General features: G+C 51.6%; 1 protein-coding gene across 1 annotated transcript in view; it reads right to left on the bottom strand.

The window, feature by feature from the left end:
* LDLRAD4 (low density lipoprotein receptor class A domain containing 4) overlaps window positions 1–22,045 on the bottom strand; it is a 266,783-nt gene that overhangs the window by 4,695 nt on the left and 240,043 nt on the right. Inside the window, 1 exon segment of the mRNA XM_079943555.1 lies at window positions 9,799–9,950. Within this exon segment, the coding sequence (XP_079799681.1) occupies window positions 9,799–9,950 (152 nt within the window).

The following is a 22,045-nucleotide window of genomic DNA, read 5'->3' as shown; positions in this document are numbered from 1 at the left end:
TCTAAGCACGTGGGCTTCAGTAGTTGTGGCTCACGGGCTCCAGAGTGCAGGCTGAGTAGTTGTGGTGGACGGGCTTAGTTGCTCCACGGCATGTGGGATCTTCCCGGCCCAGGGCTCGAACCCGTGTCCCCTGCATTGGCAGGTGGATTCTTAACCACGGTGCCACCAGGGAAGCCCCTCTCACTATGGTTTTGATTTGTGTATGATTAGTGTATTAAGTCAGGGTTCTCCAGAGAAACAGAACCAATAGGAGATTGATTGATTGATTATAGGAATTGGCTGCCTGTTTCTGGAGGCAGAGAAGTCCCACAGTCTGCTCTGCGCAAGATGGAGACCCAGAAAAGGCAGTGGTATAATTCAGTCCAAATACGAAGGGCTGAGAACTGTGGGGGGGGGTGTCCACTGGTATGTCTTGGACTCTGAAGACCCAAAACCCAGGAGCTCTGATGTCCAAAGGCAGGAGAAAATCGACATCCCAGCTCAAGAAAAGAGAGAAAGAAAGAACTTGCCCTTCCTCCATTTTTTTTTTTTTTTTTTTTTACTCAGGCCCTCAAGGGGTTGGATCATGCTCATCCACATTGGCGAGGGCAGATTTTCTTCACTCCGTCTACTGAGTCAAATGGTAATCTCTTCCGGAATTACTCCCATAGACACATTGCTTAGCTCAGTCAAGTTGACACATAAAATTAACCATCACAATTAGTGATCTGAGCTCTTCTCATGTGCTTATTGGCCATCTGTATATCTTCCTTGGAGAAATACCTACTCAGGTCCTTTGCCTATTTGAAAATTAGGTTCACTTATTTTGTTGCTGAGTTGTAAATGTTCTTTATATTTTTTGGATATTAATCCCTTATCAGATACCTGATTTGCAAATATTTTCTCCCATTCTATGAGTTGCCTTTTCACTCTCTTGATAGTGTCCTTTGACAAGTTAAAGTTTTTAATTTTTGAAGTCCAGTTTACCTATTTTTTTCTTTGGTTGCTTGTGCTTTTAGTGTCAGATCCAAGATATCATTGCCAAATCCAATGTCATGAATCTTTTGCCCTATTGTTTAAGAGTTTAATAGTTTTAGTTCTTACATTTAGGTTTTGATACATTTTGAATTAATTTTTTGTATATTGTAGCAGATAAGGGTTCAATGTCATCATTTTGTAGTGAATATCCAGTTTTCCCAACACCATTTTTTAAAAGATTGTCCTTTTTCCTTGAATGGTCTTGGCACCCTTGTTGAAAATCATTTGACCATACATCGGAGAGTTTATTTCTGGGCTCTCTATTCTATCCTGTTGGTCTAAATGTTTGTCTTTATGCCGGCACCACACTGTTTTGTTATTGTAGCTTTGTAGTAAATTTTGAAATCAAGACGTGTGAAACTTCCAACTTTGTTATTCTTTTTCAATATTATTTTGGCTGTAGGTGGGGATGGGGGTTCCTTGTGATAGCACATGAATTTTAGGATGGGCTTTTCTATTTCTGCAGAAAAACATCATTGGGATTTTGACAGGGATTACACTGATTTTGTAGATTGCTTTGGGTAGTACTGACATCTTAACAGGATCAAGTCTTCAGGTCCATGAACACAAGATGTCTTCCATTTATTTGTGTCTAATTTCTTTCAGCAACACTGTATAGTTGTCAGTGTACAAACCCTTCATATCCTTGGTTAAGTTTACTCCTAAGTATTTTATTCTATTTGATACTATTGTAAATTGAACTGTTTTCTTAATTTCTTTTTGGATTGATCATTGTAAGTGTAAAGAAATGCAACTGATTTTAGGGGGCTGACTTTGTGTCCTCCAACTTTGCTGAATTTATTAGTTCTAGTGGAGCTTTTTGTGTGTTTATTAGTTAATTGGAATGTTTAGGATTTTCTACACATAAGATCATGTCATCTACAAAGAGAGATAATTCTACTTTTTTTCCTTTCTAACCGAATACCTTTTCTTGCCTTGTTGCTCTAGCTAAAACTTACAATAAATACTATGTTAGATAGAAGTGGTGAAAGCATGCCTGCATCCTTGCCTTTTTCCTGATCTGAGAGGGAAAGCTTTCAGTCTTTCACCATTGAGTATGATGTTCGCTGTGGGCTTTTCATAGATGACCTTTATTATGTTGAGGTAGTTTCTTTTTATCTTAGTTTGTTGAATGTTTTTATTATGAAAGCGTGTTGAATTCTGTCAGATACTTTTTCTGTATCGATGAGATGATCATGTAGTTTTTTTCCTTTCATTCTGTTAATGAGGTGCATTACATTGATTGATTTCATAATGTGGAACCATCCTTGTATTCCAGGAATAAACCCCACTTGGTCATGGTGTATAATCCTTTTATTATGCTGCTGAATTCAGTTTACTAGTATTTTGTTGAGGATTTTTGCATCAGTATTCATATGGGATATTGGTCTTTGGTTTTTCTTTTCCTGTTGTGTCTTTGTCTGAGGCTTTGGTATTGGAGTAATGCCGGCCTCATAAAATGAGTTAGAAGGTGTTCCATCCTTTTCAATTTGGGGAAGAATCTGAAAAGGACTGGTGTCAGTTCTTTAAATGTTTTGTAGAATTCACCAGTGAAGCCATCTAGTCTAGGAATTTTCTTTGTTGGGAGGTTTTTGATTATTGATTCAATCTCCTTACTAGTTACAGATCTATTCATATTTTCTATTTCTTCATGAGTTGGTCTTAGTAGGGTGTGTTTCTAGGAATCTTTCCATTTCATCTGGGTTATTCAATTTGTTGATATACAATTGCTCGTAGTACTCTTATAATCTTTATTTCTGTATCTCTTAGATCTTTTTCCACCCAAAGGATACAATGCTTAGAGCGTTGAAAGAGAGTCATCTGTGACCATGACTCACGGGCTTCTGCTGTGAGCTGCAGCTGAAGCCTGCTTGCTGCCTTGGGTCCTTGGGCACCACATGTGAGAGCACCCCATGCTCTGAACTTTCTTGGTTTAGCTCTCAGCTGCTAAACTCTCCTTTCCACACACAAAGGACCGCAGGGATCATCAGATTTGGGGACTGGAAAGACCCAATATAGTGTTTTTCAAACTGTGAGCTGCAGCCTCTTAGAGAGCTGGAAAATCAATTTAGGTGGGTCACAGCCAGCATTCCAGAGATAAAACAGACAGAAAACATCTTGAGTACATTTTAAGTACTGTTTGGTGAAAGTTCTGCCTCAGTTGCATGTGAATATTGTGGATTGTGATGTAAAATGTGTTTCCTACACATTTGGTCAGAGGGGTCAGAAACAATCTGAAAGGTCTCTGATCTAAGCCAGTTCTCCCTCATTTTGGATGGGAGGGAACTGAAGCCCAAGGAGGGTGTACGACTCACTGGAGGTGACATGGTCAGTTTGTGTAAAGCAAGGCCATTGCTGGATATTTTGGCTTCTACCCAAGGGTTCTTCCCAGTGAATGAACATATCATATGGCCTCAAATATTTGAAAATCGATTTTACTCCCTTTCCCAGGGTGAATTTTAAAGCATAGGTAAAAATGATGTTTGGATATTCAGCAACATCTTTGCCTTCTGATAAAATCACTTTTCTCTTGTTTGTTCCCTTTTCCCAGGCAACCTCTCCACCATCCAGATGCTTTAGTAGTTCTCCCTTTTCCACCCTTGACAGCAGTAACAGCTTAGATGCCAATGACTCTTCTCTCCAGCATTTCCCCTTTATCCTCCTTGGGATTCCATCATCAGACTTCTCAAGACTATTTCCCTCCCAACTCTACTCAATCTAGGGCACGTCCCTTAAGAGAAAGACAAATCAAGAAGGAAGTTCTGCTGGGAAGAAAAGAAAGGGAATCCTTTATATTTCCACAACAATCAATAGCTCAGGGAGGCCTACAGGCCCCTAAGAGCAAGCAGAAAAGGAGGAATGTGATGCCTCCGGGGGTTGGTGGTGGGGGAGAGTGAGCAATCAGGCTTCAAGAGAAAGCAGCCTGGAATCAGAAAGCTCAGGGCGACGTGGAACCACACACTGTGAGCCTCCTTTCACGCGTGAGGGGCACAAGACAAGTGCCTTCCCCGCGGTCTCGGAGTTGGTAGGGGAGTAACAGAGCCGGATCCCAGCTACCTCCCATGCAGTCTCTGACGGCCCTGTACACCTCCCCAGCAAGGGTCTCTCAGAATTAGGGTAATTTAGAGAGCCTTTTTTTCCCCCCAGAACAAACCACACCAGTTTTTAAGGACTAAGTAAAAACAAAACGAACTTTACCATTAAATTATTAATGCTAATGCCTATTTAGAAGGTTACTAAAAATTGTTTATGAAATTTTTTATCAATTTTATTAAAAAATCTGATTTTAGCATACAGCTAAATACCAGCTGTCACAATACCAGCTGTGTTCAAATGCGTTACCTTGGGAGTCTACAGATTACAGATGCTCAGAATGTTATTGAAACTGTCTTCAGCATCAGTTTATGTGAGCATAGTGTGTCTTTCAATTGCAAAAGTAATGCATGAACACATCCTCATCACAAGAGCCTTAACAACACAGACCAGCCCCTCTGTCCACCTCCCCCTTCTTGGGTCCTTCCTGGCCTTTCTCTGCACCATCAGCTTGCAGCGTAAACAACATCAGCCTCACTAATGGTCACACTTGACTTTGCACCAAAATTGTATCAGTAACTTGATGAGCTACATCTAAATGGATTTTGGCTGGTACCAAAAATCAAACCCAGCCTCAGAGAACAAAGTAAAAAAAGGAAGGCTTGCCAACATTGAGAATTTTTTTAAAATGTCTCTTGAAAATTTTACTAAAAATGACCTGTAAGCTTTGAAGGTAATTTAAAAACTCTTCTGAGCACCATCAACAGCAGAAGGATGATCTAAGTTACTAGCTTTAAAGATCTTGGAGATTCTGCTGTGTAACAGCTATGGCCCAGGATCCTTATCCAATTTTCGCCAGCAACTTGGCCTCCTTTCTCTTACTTGAAGGAGACATTCTCATTTCAAGCTGTTAAAATTGTTTATCTTCTAATGCTTCAAGGGTAAAACCTTTTAAATGGCCAGTCTGCAAACGCCCCGCTCCTGCTGAGACAAACAGGAGGTAGACAGTAGGATCCCATGCTTGATGCTTAAAGGAGGCCTGACCTGCTGCCCGTGGCCTCTGGACACTTGGAAATGCTCATGAAACAAGGTGGGCAGGAACCCCCCCCAGTCTCACAGTGCAGCAAGAATCCACCTGCTCGCAGGGAGCCTGCGCCCTGGACCAGCCGATGCTACACTCCAGACTGTCACAGACTCGCCTGCTCCACCTGCATTATCAGGCAGGCCCTCAGCTCATTTTTTGCGCCTTCCTGAAAATGGTTCCTTCCTATCGTTTTAGAAATGCTTTCCTAACACAGGCTGAAGTAGGTAGAAATGAGACTAGGCAGGTGCGCAGTTGCCGGGCTCTCAGCCACAGTGGGAGTGGGCTGTGTGGGGCCCCAGGACACACCTGCACGGAACTGCCGGCCCTGGTTCGCAAGGCGTCCGGGCCAGTGGAGAGGAGCCCAGACCCCGTCAGAGAGGAGGGCCCTGCTCCGAGCGCGGGACTGGTCAGCAGGCCCGGGACACACCGTCCTGTGACCCAGACTCACCTCACCTGGCCGAACCACTCATCTCATAGGAATGATCTTTACTTCCACAAAGAAGTTTCCCCATTTTTCGGAAGCCAGTGGCCCCCTTGGTCCATCTGTTTTCACCTTTGTGGTAGAGGCATGAATGCAGAAGAATGTTTGCTCCAAAAACAATCACCTCTGTGCAAACCGGCCCACCTCTGAGGCCCGTGCAGGGGCTGGGACCACAGCAGAAGGTGAGCACAGGCTGCTTGGCAGCCCTGGCCTGGGGGAGCCAAGCGGGAATACAGGCCAGTGTGGCTGATATGCTCACTTTTCAAGGAAAGATGTAAATTTCTATTTTTACGTGAAATCTCTCAGTTTTTTCAAGTTGGATCAAGTTTTGTCAAAACACCCTGCGGGGGGAACCAAACACACACTGGCCACACCCTCGCCCAGGTCTGGCCATCTGCAGGGAGGGTCTTTGGGCCGGACTTCCCCCACACCTGAGTTTCTGCACCACAGACCCGTCCCTCCCCGTGGGGCTGATGCACCCACTGCCCGCCAGGCGCTGCTCTGGCTCCAGGGAGGCCGGGCACCGGGCACCGCACTTTTACAATTGATTTAATTCCTGTAGCATTTGGTCATGAAGAAAAATGCCTGATGTGACTCCTTTTGTTGATTTTTAAAATTGAAATTGCTGCTTTTATAGGTCAAAATGGCTGAACACCCACAATTTTATATGATTCAAACTAAGTAAAACGTTCCCATCCTTCTGCTGTCCCTAGTAGATGGGCGGCCACCTCCGCCTTGCCTGCCGTCCAGGCAGGTTGGTGGGCCCTGCGGGGTGGCCTACAGGCAAGGCTGTCAGAAAAGGCCATGCGGGCCTCCCCTGGCTCGGGAAAGAAAGGCTCCAGCGACGTGTGTGAACATCTCTCAGGGCTGTGTCTGGAATATTTATGCCCTTTTATTGTTTTCCTATTACTTGGTGGTCTAAGATGATGAAAAGAAACCTAGACAGTCTCAAAGTGCCGAACTCACATAAGCCAGGCTCTAAACACTAAGGCAAGGCTCCCTCAGAAAGAACACGTACGGCTTTTTATCACAAACCCACTCACTGCTGCTGCCACTATTTAAGCATTTACTTTTGTCGTAACTTAACTGAAGCGGATCACTCTTTTTCATTTTCATCCAGAAGTGGCTGCTTCCACCAAATTCAGGGCCGGTCCATCCCATCGCCCTCCTCCCCTGGAATGGCGTCTCAGGGACGCTGTGGTGATACAGGCCGACTGGCCTCGGCCAACACAGACTCCATCCGTCCCTCCCTTGGCACAGAAGTGTGTCTGCCCACAGGCAATGGAGGTGGCAAGGGGCCACGTGAGGAAGGGGCTGTGACGGCACAAAGCAAACCCCCCCGAATCAGAGCAAGCTGGGCCCAAAGGGGCAACTGGTCCAACCCACCTTTTTCCAGAGGACTCTCCCTGGGAACCAGGGAAAGCCCATTAGTGCAGAGAGGGAGTCATGTTTCCTCAACCACATCAGAACATCTACATGTTCAGCCTCTTTCTCAAGAACAAAGGCCAGGGACTTCCCTGGTGGTCCAGTGGTTAAGAATACGCCTTCCAACACAGGGAACATGGGTTCGATCCCTGGACGGGGAACTAAGATCCCACATGCTGTGGGGCAACTAAGCCAGTGAGCCACAACTATAGAGCCCGCGTACTCTAGAGCCCACGTGTCACAACTAGAGAAGCCCGCGTGCTGCAACGAAGATCCCTGTGTGCTGCAACTGAGACCTGACACAGCCCAAAAAAAAAAAAAAAAAAAAAAAAAAAAATCCCAATTACTGTCCTATATTTTTCCATCTTGACTATCAAGTCTTCCATAGGAAATACATAAAAGTAACCTTAACCAATAGTGTTAAGCCAGATCACCTAGAAGCTGACAAATTAGATGCCCAGCCCTTCTCACAGCAGTTTAAAATAAACACACTTTTTACTGACATGGTTGTGGAGACCTCACACAGTTCTGGAACAAACGGGCCAAAAGGCCCCCAGAAGTGTGGGGGTCCCAGCAACGCACAGGCTCAGAGCCATGGATGCTCATCCACGGTGAGGCCGGCAGGGGGCACCCCACACCCACCAGCTGCCAAACAGCAGGCACAGCAGCTCCTGGGATGTTCTGACAGCAGACATGGAACCACCTTGACAACGGCGACCCCAGGCACCTCCAGCCTTGGCCACCTTCTCCCTAGGAGAGCACAAACCACACGAGGCCACGGGCAGCCTGCCCCTCTTAAGCCCCTCGGGAGGAGGCTGGTTGGATGCTGGGAGCGGGGCAGGGGGCCACCCAGAAGGGCACCTTGAAGCTGCTCCACCCCACACCCTTCTACGGTTTACGGCCTCCTGATGTACACCCCTCCCCACACACAAATGGCCCCTGGAGACCCCTTGGCCTCCCCTAGATTGAGAAAATACCACCAAGCCAGGTGGGCGCTGCTGATGGGGAGAGGCTGGGGCTCGCTGCATCATTTCTTCCTTGTCTGGTGGGTGCCAGGCTCATATCCACTGATTGACAGTGAGCAAAGGAAGACAGAGCCCAGACCAAAACCGTCTGATGGGGCAGGTTCCCTGTGGACACCTCCCACCCCCACCGAGCTGTCAGCAAGGGCTCTCTTCACTCTGCTGACGCCCCTGAGCCTGCCATGAGATCCACGTGTATTAACAGCATCCCCGTCTCACGCTGAAGGGCCCCCGGGGAGGAGGGCAGGGCCGCCCCATAAGCTGAGGACGTTCAGAGCATCCCTGCAACACCGTCCCCAAGCTATGACAGCCAAAAACATCTCCCCACATCGCCGAAGGTCCCCTGGACAGGAACAATGAGTATGAAAGAAAGGATCACACTGCTCTCCCAGAGCGTGATGAAGGGAAGCAGCATCTTTTAGAAATCGAGAGGGAGGAGGAGGTACTTAGGAGGCAAGAAGCCCAGCCCGGTGGGGGGCACGTTCCCAGGCAGTGACCTCTAGTGCTCCTGGGATCTGGATCTATGTCCCTGTCCAGGAGAGTGAGGCTTCTCCTCTGGACTAGACATGAAATGGAGGTCCGGCCTGCGCCTAAACTGTCTCTGGTCACCGTGTAAAAGTACATCATGAGTTTGTGAAACCTCGGTGAGCAGTATCCACACTCCCATTTTATCAGAAGGAAAACTCAAGCCTCGGGACACACCTGCCCTGCACTGGCCGGGCCGCACGGAGGAAACAGCAGGGAGGGGACGGCGGAGGATGAGGGGAAGCCAGAGGGAGAGAGCGTCTTCCTCAGGGCTGAGCTGCAGCCCCCAGCACCCATCTCGTCCCTGTGGGTCTGGGGGCGGCACATAGCAGCCTCACCCTTCCCCCCAGCTCTGCCTGCCATGGACACAGGACACTGGGCAAACCTCAGCTCTACCCATGGGGACAGCAGACCCGAAGGCTGGCCGAGCGATTCTGGCCCCGATGAAGTGTGAGGGGGTCACCCCAGGACAGCTGCCCCCACACTCAGGGCAGCCTCCCTAGGCCAGTCACCAGGCAGCCCTGGTCCCAACACGCTTGGGGATTCAGCCTCCTCCATCCACCACAGAAGCCAAGAATATATAATTGTTTAAACTCAGTGTCCCCAAGCTCTCACTGACAGCCACTGGAACCACAGACAGCAAAGCCAGCTTGGACCTGAACCTTCCATGGCCCCTGGGCTCCTGAGTTAGATCATAGAGCAGTTTAGCTGAATATCAGTGTTTTATTTCCCAGAAGAGGGTGGTGATTCAGGGCAGGAAGTAGCTAGGAATTTTTTTTTTTAAAAAACCAACCTGAAGAGCCTTGCTGTTCTGTGAGGCCCACACAACCTGCCCACCCTTGTGCCCCAGAGGGTCCAACCCCCTCCCTGTCCTGCCCCGCTGAGCCCCCGTCTCATGGGCGTAGGTGGGGATGCAGGATGTGTCGCTGACCCTGGGCCATGTCCCAGCATGGATGGAATTCACACGTATGACACTGAGGGAAGGAAGCCAGATGTGGAAGGGCAGGGACTGCACGGTCCATAGAGTTCAGAGCAGGAGAAATGAGTGTGCTAACTGCCGTCCAGGCAGTGGTGACTGTGTTGGGGGGTGGGGGTGGGGGACTGGCCTCACGGTCGGGCCCCCGGACTGGGCTTTCTGTGTGTGGGATTCACACGCTGAGCCCAGGGCCGTCCTGCACCCAGGCTCCCGGCCCCGCTCAGCCCACACTTACCGGCTGCGGCCGGTCCTGCCTCCGGCCCTGCCCCGGGTGGTGGATAAAGGACCGGGTGGAGACTCTGTAGTGGTTCAGCAGGCAGACGACAACCACGACCATCACCGTGACCACCACCACCACGACGACCACCTGGGCGAACTCCAGCTCCGCTGTGACGAAGAGGAGACTGCGTCAGCCAGGCCCAGGGCCACCCTGCTCCCCAGACCCTCCTGGGACAGAAACGACTTCCCCCAGGCCTGCTGCCCGAGAGCCCCACTGTGTGGCTAGCAGATGATGGAGGGAGGCCCGGCTGCACGGACAGACCTCATCTTTGCGGTTCTGTCCTGAGAAGGGCCTGGTCGAGCGTGTCCCACTGGCCCCATGGGACCTCCCGAAGGGCTGCGCCGTGATGGGCCGGCATCACACAGGACACCAGGTCCAGCCCCGTGTGCACAGCATGGGCAGCCATCACACAGGGACCTTCCCCAGGGCAGGCAGCTCCTGGGTGCCATCTCCTGGGACACAAGAAGCTCTGGGGCCCCATCCCTGCCAGATCCCCCAACCCCCAGGGGGGTGGAAAGTATGATTCCCAAAGCACCTCCACGCAGGGGCCATGTAGCACACTGGAGGGAAAACACGCTGACAAAGAGCCCCAGCTCCGCTCTGAGAAGGCCCCACCAGGGGAGGTGATTGAGGAGACGCATCCCCATGGTCTCCAGTCCTGTGGCACCACTGGGTTCTGACCACACCGTTACAGAAGCCTGTCTAAACCGCTACCACGTGCTCCCCACTGGGCACCTTCACGGGCAGTTCGAGGAGAGGGTGCCAGCCCTCGGCTTCTCAGGGGAAGCGGAGCCCAGGGCCAAGGTCAGTCCAGACTTCCCGCTCCCGCCGGGCCGAATGCTGCCCTGTTCTCCCCACACTTGGAGCGGAGGTGGCTGTGCAGGGGGCGGGCACAGTGCAGGAAGGGCAAGAGGGGGACAGCCCTGTCTGCGGTGGTGCTGCCTGGGATGCACACACGTGTGGACACGGGCACACGAATGTGCACACACGTACACACACATGTGCACGCACGGCACACCCTCTTGCTGCAGCAGGGCTCAGGCCACCGGCCAGTGGGTACACTGCTCTCAAGTGCAGGCTCACACCTGCGCAACGCAGGCAGGGGCTGGGTGCCGCCCCACATCCACCCTGTTGGGGTAGAGGGAGGGTCTTCCTGGATCCCACTGTGTCCTGTCCTGTGGAGCCATCCTCCACCCCAGCCCTCCACCCCGCACACCTGATGGACAAAGACTGACAAACATGCCTGCCGGACTGGGCGGGAAGGCCAGTGGCCCCAGGCAGGGGAGGGGGTGCACTGCAGAACAGATGATGGGTGTGAGGCCTGAGGACCCCACAGCGCCCCGTGGGGAGCAGCAGGGCCCAGGCGGGTGTGCTGGACGCACCCCTGGCTGGAGGCTGAGCAGGTGCAGGAGGCAAAGCCCCAGCAGCAGGAGGGGCGGGGCCGCTGGGCCCACACGTTGGGCTCCCCACCATAGTTTTCTGCTCTGGACACCCAGAGGCCTCGTGACTGATGGGCAGGAGATTGTGCTTGTACTTCCTCTGGGGAGGGAGCCCCCAGGGAGCCACCCAAGTACCTCCCAGGGACGATCAGAATCTTCAAGGTGGAGTCTCCTGGAAACTGAAATCACTCTCTGTCGGAAGGTCTAGGCTGGGACTTTGCAGCTGGAGTACAGATACCAGCGTGACCTCATTTATCCTCATGCGCTATGGGGTGTGTGACACACCTGTGAGGGAGAAACACGTCTTCACAACCCCCTGCCTTTGCAGACAACTGTCCCGTGTCCAGGACACCCTGTGTCACAAGGTGCCCACGCATCTGGACCCCAAACCTCGTCATCGGCGACACAGGATGAGGCTGTGTGCGTAAGCGATGAGGGACCTGCCTCCATCACCTTGTGTTCCTGGCATCAGGCATGGGTGGGCCCAGCGTCATCATGAAGAGGTGGACTGAGGACAGGCTCTGGAGCCCACTGCACAGGTGCCCACCTAGAGGACGGCTCCTGCAGGCAGGGGTGAGGCCCACCCTGGCTGCCAAGCACAAGGGGGCATCTCAGGAGATGAATGGAGGGTGAGCCACCAACCCACGGACCCCTGCTCCAGGGACAAGCAGATAGGAAGCAGGGAGTCAAGGGCGACTAATGCAGCATGAAGACTGAACCCAAAATAATGCTTTGTTTTACCAACTTTTATTTTTATTTTGTGAATGAACAGCAGAGTATTCAAAACTTGCCTTTCAGGTTAAATCGTGCCCTGGAATTGACAAATGTTTCCTCTTCTTAAGAAAACTGCTTTGCTTTTTGGATGACGATTACGACGAGGGGCCCCGCACACATCTTTGCGTGTTAATTCTTCACTGGGAGGATGTCATTCTAGGTCATCTCTTCCTGAATATGGAAGGCTATGCAGATGACCATTTGCAGCAAAACAATCAAATTACATTTTCATAATTCTATGCACATTTGGGGGTATATATGTGTTTCATTTGAAAAGCATTTTTATTATAAAAATAATGAAGACTTCTTTAAAATTCAAAGAACATAGATGGAAATAGTGTATAATGTATAAGTTCCCCTGCACAGGCCAGCAGCTCTCACTGCGACTCCCGCACCCACGCCATCCGGGGCACAATTCACCCGTTGTGTGTATCTGTGTGTTGCCTGTTGAATAAGGGCTTTCTTCTTTTTAATGAATGGAATCACTGTACAAATATATTGTTCTTTTTTCCACTCAATACATCACAGACACCTTTAAACAAGAAAATACGTGAACCAACATCATTCCCCTGTGGTGCTGCCAGTTCCTAAACACAGAACACTGGGACTTGCATTCTCCAAGCGATGGGTGTTAGGTGGTTGGGTTTTTTTTTTTTTTTTACCGTGACCAAAAGATTGTGTGTGACCCACATTTGTAAGCATCCCTATGAAAAAATTCCAAAAACTGATACAACCTTGTAAATGCTCCTCTTGTCAAGGAGAGGGCAGGGTGTCTCCTGCCTCATGGCCCCAGACCCTCGGTCCTTTCCACGTGTACTAATCTGATGGGCAAAAACACGTATCTTGTTTTAATTTGTATTTCCCTGGTTACTAGTGATTGTGATCTTTCCCTATGATTACTGGTAAATTTGTATTTTTCTTTTTCATATTAGTTTATATTAGTTTATTTGTAGTTTTTTCATTTATTTTATTTGTAAGCAGTCTTTACATATTATGGCTATAAATCTTTATCTGCTACATGCGTTGCAAATATTTTCTCCTGGTCTGTCACTTCTTTAAACTTTGGTGTGAGTTTCTCTGTAGATGATATAAATTTTTTTAATTTTTATGTCATCAAATATTGTCACAATCTTTTTCCTTTATGGCTTCTAAGCTTCCCATTGATTAGGAAGGTCTTCTCTCCAGTACTCTAAAAATATTTTTCTTCTAAGATTTTTCTGTTCAGATCTTCACTTGCTCTGGATTTTATTTCTTCTGGTCTGAGACAGCATGTAGAACCCTTTATGTTGTCTGATAGGCATGAATCTTCTGATCTAATATCAAACTAAAAAGTTCAGCACAAACAAGGGTAAGACAGACTTCAGCTGTGGGAAACTGTTATAGAAGCTCCCACCTTTCTTTCAAAGGGAACCACCTGCTCTCAGGCTGTGGTCGGCGTGCCCTGTGCCCTGGGCCCTGCTGCGTCCCTGCTGAGGCGCCAGCACCAGAAGTGTCCCCCCCGCCCCCACGTGTCCAGACTGGCAGAGCTTCCTCCCCAGGCCCTCCCTCCTGCTCTGAGATCAGCTGCCCTCAAGGGCTTTGGTCCCAGGGCTGCTCTGTACCCCAACATGACCAATTACCCCAAAGAGCTCTGTGTGGATGACGTCTACCAGTCTTTACCGTATTTGAAATTAAAACTTGAAGATGTTAAATATTTATTCATTAAAAAATAAACTCACCACATGTTAACACATGTAACAAAATAACTTCCCGTTGCCACACTTTACACAGTGCTCACCTCTTTACTCCCAGTGGCCTCCCCTCTGCTTCACCTGCACCGGCGGGACATGTGGCTGAGGTACAAGGAGGAGGTCCTGCCTCACTGACCCCTGGGAGGGTCTTGGGGTTCCTGGGGGTCCTGTGGCCACAGTTGGAGGACGGGTGGTCCACATGGACTGATGACAGGCCCTCTAGTACAAATGCTAACGCCGGGACTCGAGATGTGCTCAGAGCAGCTCCTGGGAGCCCGGGCACAGGATGGCAGGAACCGGCCCCCAGGGTGCCACTAGCTGAGGCCGGCAGCCCTGGGTGACAGAAGCCCTTCACTTTGAACTCTGGGTGAACCAGCCCATGAAAACAGACTGCTTTTTCAAACGCTAATGACTGGAAAGTGCGACGCTTTACTCTCTTTGGGGCCACACATACTCCCCCTCCCTCCCCCCCAAGAGTAGTCCAGAGTGAAAACTGGAGGAAACAGAGACGGTTCCTGGGGAGAAGCACGGTGTCATCCAGACCCAGGTCCTGTGCTACCAACAGCCCCTCCGAGCTTAGCAGGGGGTGTGTGGGCACCCCTGTCCTTCCACGGCCTCCTTCACTTTAAGCAGGAACATCCTACCAAAAACACCTCATAAAAGGCGAACTACGTAAAGACCACACATGGCAGGACATCTGAAGCTGGGATGGTAGGTGGGAAGGGGCTCAGAGACCCCCAAAGCCAGCTGCTACCCCCACATACATTCTGTAGTAACAGTGACAGATGAGTGACTCCTGTCCCCTCTTCCTTCACGATTCCTGAGCCCCCCTCCCCCTCCCGCCACCCCGCTGTGGAGACGGCTCAGAGGCACTCAGCCCCAAAGTGTTTACCAGCCCCCCAGATGTGGCTCTGTCGCCAATGGCCTGATTTTACACCTTCTCAAGAAAATAACTTCCACAGAACAAGTAGAAGAAGCTTCACATTAAAAAACAAAAACAAAGCCCTGCATTCCCCACTTTTGAATGCAAGAATCGGATGAAATTCAGCACACCTGTTCGTCACGGTGTCCGTCTCCAGATTTCTCACTTCTGGTCTCAACCACAGACGTTGCGGGGCTTCTGGGGCCCGAAGCCCAGCCACTCCCTGGACTGCAGTCAGGGCTCCCCGCGTCCTCTGAGATCACCGCCCTCCTCAGGAGCAGTTTCCCCACGCGGGCGCACACACACCCCCGCCACCTCACACCGCATTCATTTCTCCCCAATTTCCCCCCAGCCCGGGAGGCCCAGGGTGCCGGCTGTGCACAGCGCTGCAGAAGGTGCGGTGAGGCCTGTCACCTGCCCCCCGCTGAACTCCCAACAGGCCCTGAAGAGCTGCACCCATGGGACAGACTCGAGTTCACCACGGCTTCCCGAGAACCAAGGGGGCACCCAGCCCTGGGCCCAGGTGACACAGAAGTGTGGCAGGTGGGGCCCTGCTGCCTCTCCCGCCCTGTCCGCCCGCACCCCGGCCCCGCAGGATGTGGCGGGGGAGGGGATGTGCAATGGGGGTACAAGGAAAGGAAGGGTGGGGAGGCCAGGGGAAGAAGAGAATGAATTCTGGAAGAACTATTAAAACAAGTATACAGGAACCATAGCATTCTGAGAAAATAATAGGATCCCTCAGGGTTTCCAAATTTTCAAAATGGAGTCTGGACACAGCCCACTGGGCAGTTCTTGATTCCAACAACTACCGACATCAGCAGAAGGAAGCCAAAAAGCAGGCCGAAGACTTTTAGACCAAAGTCAAATGTTTACGCCCCCTGCTTTCCAGGGGCTGTAGCCTGATGATGCTGTAGTGATGAGTCACTGCCACCCAACCAGGGGTTTTACAGCATCGCGTCTCAAGTTCACAGGAAGACATCTCAGACCCTGATTTCATCTCTCACAGTGACAGGGACAAGGTGATGATGGCATCTCCCTATTTTTATGGAGACGTCTCCAAGAAACTCCAGGCTGCGCGGAGAATTCCAGCAGCAAGAGAAGCACATCGTCCAGGGAGAAGCTGGGCTGACTCTGCCAGAGGCACGAGTGTCTGAGCTATTTTTAAAGAACGCGGGGCCTGGCTCTGCTGCCTGAGGCTCCCAACACGACACTCGCTTTTGCTTTCAGGAGGGTGGACCCCCCATTCCACGAGGCCTGTCCCCCAATGAACGCATCATCCTCCACACACGCCCTCTTCTCAACAGTTAACTACTCTGAAGCCCCAGATGTATAGTTTATGCCCTTACAGCCCTGATAATGGGGCGGGGGGCAGGCGGACACCTCGGCCTCACTCAGAGGAGGCATCACACAAAACATGGTGACGTCACAAGGCCTGGGGTTGCTGTCCCCACCCCCCATGGCAGCACCCCCATCGCTCCCCCAAGTGCTGGAACCTACAGGGACGTGGAGACCCCAGGGATACCCTCCAGGTGGCTTCTCCCAGGCCCCCGTGTCCACTGGGGCACAGGAACTGTGCCCTGTCCCCCTGGGCATGGGTGTGGTGATGACAGCCTTGGGGTGTCTTACTCTTATGGCTCTGTGACACTTGTAAAGTGCTAGATGTTCCTAAAGGCCAGTGAATTCTTTCCCAGATCCTATAGACATGGGGCAGTGGGGGGCAGGAAGACTGTGGGAGCAGGGGGTGGAGTCTACAGACTAAAATTGCCTCAAGTCTGTGAACTCAGTATAAAAATACTCTTGGAGACCTTAGCGGCTGAATGAAAATTCATACTCATTATACACTGTGGTCAAGGAGGGAAATTCAGCCTGTGTTATATGAATAACTTCACAGTTTGAAGTTCAGAAGGCAAAACAGTTAAGAGCCATCTTCAGGATGATTATATTCCATACTTTGAATTTTCTTTTCCTTGGGGTGGGCTGGCTATTCTCATCCATCCTACGACAAGTAGAACAACACAAGGGGCAAAGAGTCACCCCCATAAACCCCAGCTACGGTGCCACCCTGGCTTCCGCTTCCTTCAGACGCCCCCTCACGGCCCCTTAAAAGCGGACTTGCAGCTCCGGCCCAGCGCCAGCATGGAGTGACCCTGGGACACATCGCGCTCTGTTGTGGGGTCCCCGGCAGGCAGCACACCTCAGGGCTTGTGACAGACAAAGCGAGGAAGAAATGCCACCTGCTCTGGACAGTGTTGGCACAGAACCGCACTCCACCAAACCCTCGCTGACAAATTCCGTGCTGCTCAGGTTCTGCTAAAGCCTCTCACCTGTAACCACCATCCCGCCATCCCGCTATGCTGTTACTACTCCGCGGGACCCCCACGGTTAATAAAAGTTACTGTTTCTATTCATATGTTTACCTAAAATGTCTTGCCTGATAATAGAAGTGGGAAATGACACCTACTGTCTGTGGGAGGAGAGCGGGGAGCCGAGCACAGGGATGGCACAGGGCCTCTGGGGCAGGTGTGCCCGCACCACACCTGCTGACTCCAGGCCAAGGCTGGGGGACATGGACGCACCAGCGGGCAGGCGGTGACAGTTGCACTGCGAGTCCATCCAGCTAGAAGAGCATCTTTCTAATCTACTGAGGTCCAAACAGGCACCCAATACAGCTCTTCATGCATTTTATAATCTAGAGCTTCATGATCTCTTCAGAAAGAAATTTAGTTAAATATGTTCCCATCAAAGATGATTGACAGGATTTTCTGAAAACACAGAAGAGGACTAAGCAATTACAAACCTTTTAAACGTCTATCCCTTTGCTATCAATAGGGGAAAATGCATACATAAAACCATAATTTCCTCCACAGCGTTCACTTAAAATCCACCCTCACCTCCACCCCCACATCATTAATTTAGGAAAGTGTATCAGGAAGAAACACAGCTGCACAAGTCACCGCCTCGTTCACGGTTAAGAGCAGTCGCGTCTGAGGGCTCCCCAGCTGGCATCCATCTGTCTGTCCGTCTCTCCCTGTCAGGGTCACGGTTCTCCTTCCTAACCTCTGCTGTTACTGCACTGCTGACCTGAGAAACTGCCCAATAACCCCCCACATCCTGAGAAATGCATCTTTCCTTTAAAATGCTGTTTTCAAAGAGTCAGGGTGAAAAAAACAGTACCCACACGTGTGGCAGCAAGTGACAGAATTTCCAGGGGAGGTTTCAGCCTCAGGCACAGAGCATCTGAACAAACAAAACTCCAAACTGACAACCGTGTGCACTGCGCTCCTCCCACTATAGGAACCAAAGAGCCTAGAGCACACCTTCCTCAGGTGGGCCCGCCCTGCAGGGTTCCCAGGGCGACAGACCCTCCAGGCAGACGCCAGCTTCTCGGGAAAGAGTTTCTACTCTTCTCAGCTCTGTCCTCAGACCAAACTCTGAGAACCACCGCAAGCCCAAGAGCAGCCTCCCCGGCTGGTCTGGAATGTACCTTTTTTCAAGACCAGGTTTTTAAATGGGGCTTCCTTCAGGGTACCATTGCCCAGGGGCTCAGTGGACATAATCAGTCCTCTGCCGGGGGTCCTGCCCTGACGCAGCCCCCTACCCCCGGCTGAAAGCATCCCTTCGGCTCCAGGCCGCCTCCTCGCCTCTCGGAGCTACAGTGGGAGCCGGCGGGCGGGCAGGGAGGGAGCTGTCTACCTGTCCCCGCCTCACCTCATCACATCATATCGGCGCCCAGCCCGGGTGCCAGACTCAAGCACTGTGGCTCCAACCACAGGCCATGGCCACCAATTATCAACAGCCGCCCAGGAATCAGGACTGTGGCAGGAAGCAGGGTGTCAGGGTCTCGGAGCGCCCCGCCCCCCGGGGCAGCTGACCACCCGGCGACAGGCTGACAACACAAAGCAAGGACCCGCCTGTACCAGCCGCCTGACCTCCCTCAGGCCAGACATGGCAGAAAAGGGGGAACCTGCCCGTCAAATACCACACTCCTGCCCTTGATCTCCGCTAGGAGCTCGCCGAGTTGGAGAAGTGGAGAGAGCGCCCACGGAGCGCTAACCTTGGCAAGTTGGGTCCCCTGGCTGCGTGAGCACGCATCCCTCCCGCAGCCCAGAGCCTGGCCAACCGGCTCCTCGTGCCCCAGGGCCGCTCGCCGCTGAGAGCAGCTGTAAGGCCCCTGCGGCTAAGCTCTGGCAGCCGAAGCCCAGCTGGCAAAGTCAGGGCCACAGCAGGGAACCCTCACTGGCTGCCTCCCACCACCCCCTCCTCCCTCCCCCCGCCACGCGTGTGTGTCTCTCTCTCTCTCTACTTTCTCCACCCCCCACCCCCGCCTCAGGGAGCACAAATAGACCACAGAGAAGTGATACAGTGAGGACTCTCCTTACTACCCAGTGTTACTTTACAAGAACCACAGGTAATGAGAAGAGCAGACCTTGTCCCCGGAGGAGACTTCTCCCTCTCCCCAGGGTCTAGACAGCTTGTTTCATGCACAGAAAATACCTCCAGTGGTTCTGCTACCCTGGGGCTGCGGGGAAAGGGCATCAGGCCAGCCCCCGCCCACCAGCCCCCGCCCAGTAACGCCGCCACAAGCACTGCTCGGGGCCCAGAAGAGCCTCTGTTTTCCTTATTTAGGGTAAATAGCGATGGCACGTGGGCCATAGGACGTGTGGTCAAAGCAAAACTAAACTCTGTTGGAACAACCAGCAGAGAAACAGGACAGTGAGTCGGCCCCGCCCCATGGTCAGCCGTCAGGGGCTTGATGTCCACCGGTCCCGGGTCGGCCAGAGACACCACCCCTCTGTTCTAACTACTGGGGGACAGGCAGGGAAGGTACAAAAGGATCATCTAGAAGACTTTTCAGAGATTTCACGTGGATAAAACAAATGGGAATTTCAGTAGGAAAATTAACAGTTGTACACATTTGCACGTGCCACTCAACACAGCCTGACTTTTCTTTTTTTTTTTTGCGGTACACAGGCCTCTCTCACTGTTGTGGCCTCTCCTGTTGCGGAGCACAGGCTCCGGACACACAGGCTCAGCGGCGGCCATGGCTCACGGGTCCAGCCACTCTGCGGCATGTGGGATCTTCCCGGACCGGGGCACGAACCTGCATCCCCTGCATCGGCAGGAGGACTCTCAACAACTGCGCCACCAGGGAAGCCCCAGCCTGACTTTTCTTGAGCAAAAATCCTAAAACGTAACTCCCTTCCCTGTGTTACACTTTCCCTGATTTCTTCGCAGTCACAGGCTGGGTGAGGACCCTCCCCGTCCCTGCAGCTGAGGTCCTGGCCGGCAGTTCTGGTCAGCTCAGGCAGGGACGTTCATAAGACCCCAAGTGAATTGGTTCTTGAAAAGTAGGGGTTTCATCAACTTGAGACCTGAAAACCTGTCCTTTGCTGAGGGACATAACTGCATGTTGAAATGGTTGCAAAGAGTCCACTTTGGGGTTTAACATTATTTATTTATTTTTATTATTATTATTTTTTTTGAGGTACGCGGGCCTCTCACTGTTGTGGCCTCTCCCATTGTGGAGCACAGGCTCCGGACACGCAGGCTCAGCGGCCATGGCTCATGGGTCCAGCCGCTCCGCAGCATGTGGGATCCTCCCGGACTGGGGCACGAACCCACGTCACCTGCATCGGCAGACGGACTCTCAACCACTGCGCCACCAGGGAAGCCCTAACATTATTTAAGATGTATATTTCATGCATCAAAACAATCAACATTTTTTCATTTTTGGTGGCTGCTGGGCCCCCTCTGCCTTTACACACCCACTTGTTGGGCTGGCTTCCTCACCACGGGGCATTTGGAGGCAGGGGAGTCTATCTAAATTAAGCTCCTTGTGCATTTTGTTTAATCGTTTAAAAATCACTTAAACAGGCTTGTCTTTATGGATGGCAGGCACCCACACCCCAGAGCAGGTGCACGCTGTCTGGCTGCGCCCGGCTGAGGGGAGCCCAGCAGGGCCGGTCTGGCCTGTGAGCCTCGCTGCCTGGTTGATGCGGGCCTGGCCCCGCTCCTTGGCCTCAGTGAACACTGGCAGGGCTAAGCCTCAGGAACTGGTCTCACTTTTGTTCCTCTGCCCTTTTAAGCAGTGGCCTCAGGAGGACGCTTCGGGAGGAACGCAGACTGCCTGACCTGATCCAGCAGTCCGGCCCTAACAGTCACTCACTCCCGCTGACCCTGACAACATGTTTTTAGCTGACAGGTGCCAGGATTTCTTCTCCCTTCACTCAGAGAACACAGCAGCACCCATGCGAGAAGGGTGTGGGGAAAGTGCTCAGCTGAACACAAACACACAAGCAGGAAAGTGTAAAACCACACGCGGCCAAGAACTCTTTCCTCCCTCCTCACTGTACATGTACATCTTTAAAATGAGTGCTCTGATGGGCTGATTTCACTAATGTGACAAAATGTCTCCGAGCTGCCTGAGGCTGCCTATGTGCAGCGAGGCCCTGGAGACGGTGCCAGGAAGGGGCACCTAAGACACACACTTTCACGAGGGGCTGCGATGGCAACCAGGACCAAAGCCTCTGCCTTCATCCCCAAGGTTCCCTCTGCAAAGGTCCTCCATTCATTGATCCGTGTGACACATACACACCACGTGGACAGTCCTTAGGAGGAAACGTATGGACCTTGAACGTGACTGACAGGCAGGCATTCGCTGTCGGGTGGACTCGTCCTGGGTTCTGTCTGCAGACAACTGCTGATCTAAGGAACTGAATAAGCTCCAGGCATTGGCTTGCAGCCAGGATCCAAACATGACAAGCGGAGTGACCTGAATCGCCAAACGAGGCAGCACAGGGCAGGGATTTTACCTCAGAGCTCATAAGCTTCAGAGAAAATCTCGGGTGGCAAAGAGCTGCTCTGCTAGGCCAGAATCTCTGTCACAGAGAACGTGGGTCGGCGTCCAGCCTGGTCCAATCTTCCCATTTACTCACCATGGGCGTCTCGGCCCTGCCTCCTGTGTCCCCACCAAGTTCTACACCCCGTGGGTGTCCCACAGAGACTTTCACAGGTAAACACCATCTGGAGAGTTAGGAATGTCTTTACGTGGCTGCATAGCAAATTAGCATCTGTAAACCTTCAGGAAGAGGCACTGCTCAGTTCTAGGTACTTTCAAGCAGGGCACGTCACCTCATTCCCACCTTACAGGGGAAGGAGCGAGGCTCGGGGAGGTGAGCATGTTGTCCAAGGTTCAAGGGCTGCCGAGAGGCAGGCTGGGAGCTCAGAATTCCCCAACCACAAACGAAGGGCCCTGACACTAACCGGAGGAGGTCAGCAGATCGCTGTGGACTTACTTGTATTCCTTTGAGGCACTAACTTGCAAAACCATGTTAAAG

The sequence above is a fragment of the Stenella coeruleoalba genome, assembly GCF_951394435.1.
Source record: "Stenella coeruleoalba genome assembly, chromosome: 14".
NCBI classification, from domain to species: Eukaryota; Metazoa; Chordata; class Mammalia; order Artiodactyla; family Delphinidae; genus Stenella; species Stenella coeruleoalba.
The sequence above is the reverse complement of the archived record's forward strand: the minus strand, read 5'-3'. Positions and strand labels throughout refer to the sequence as shown.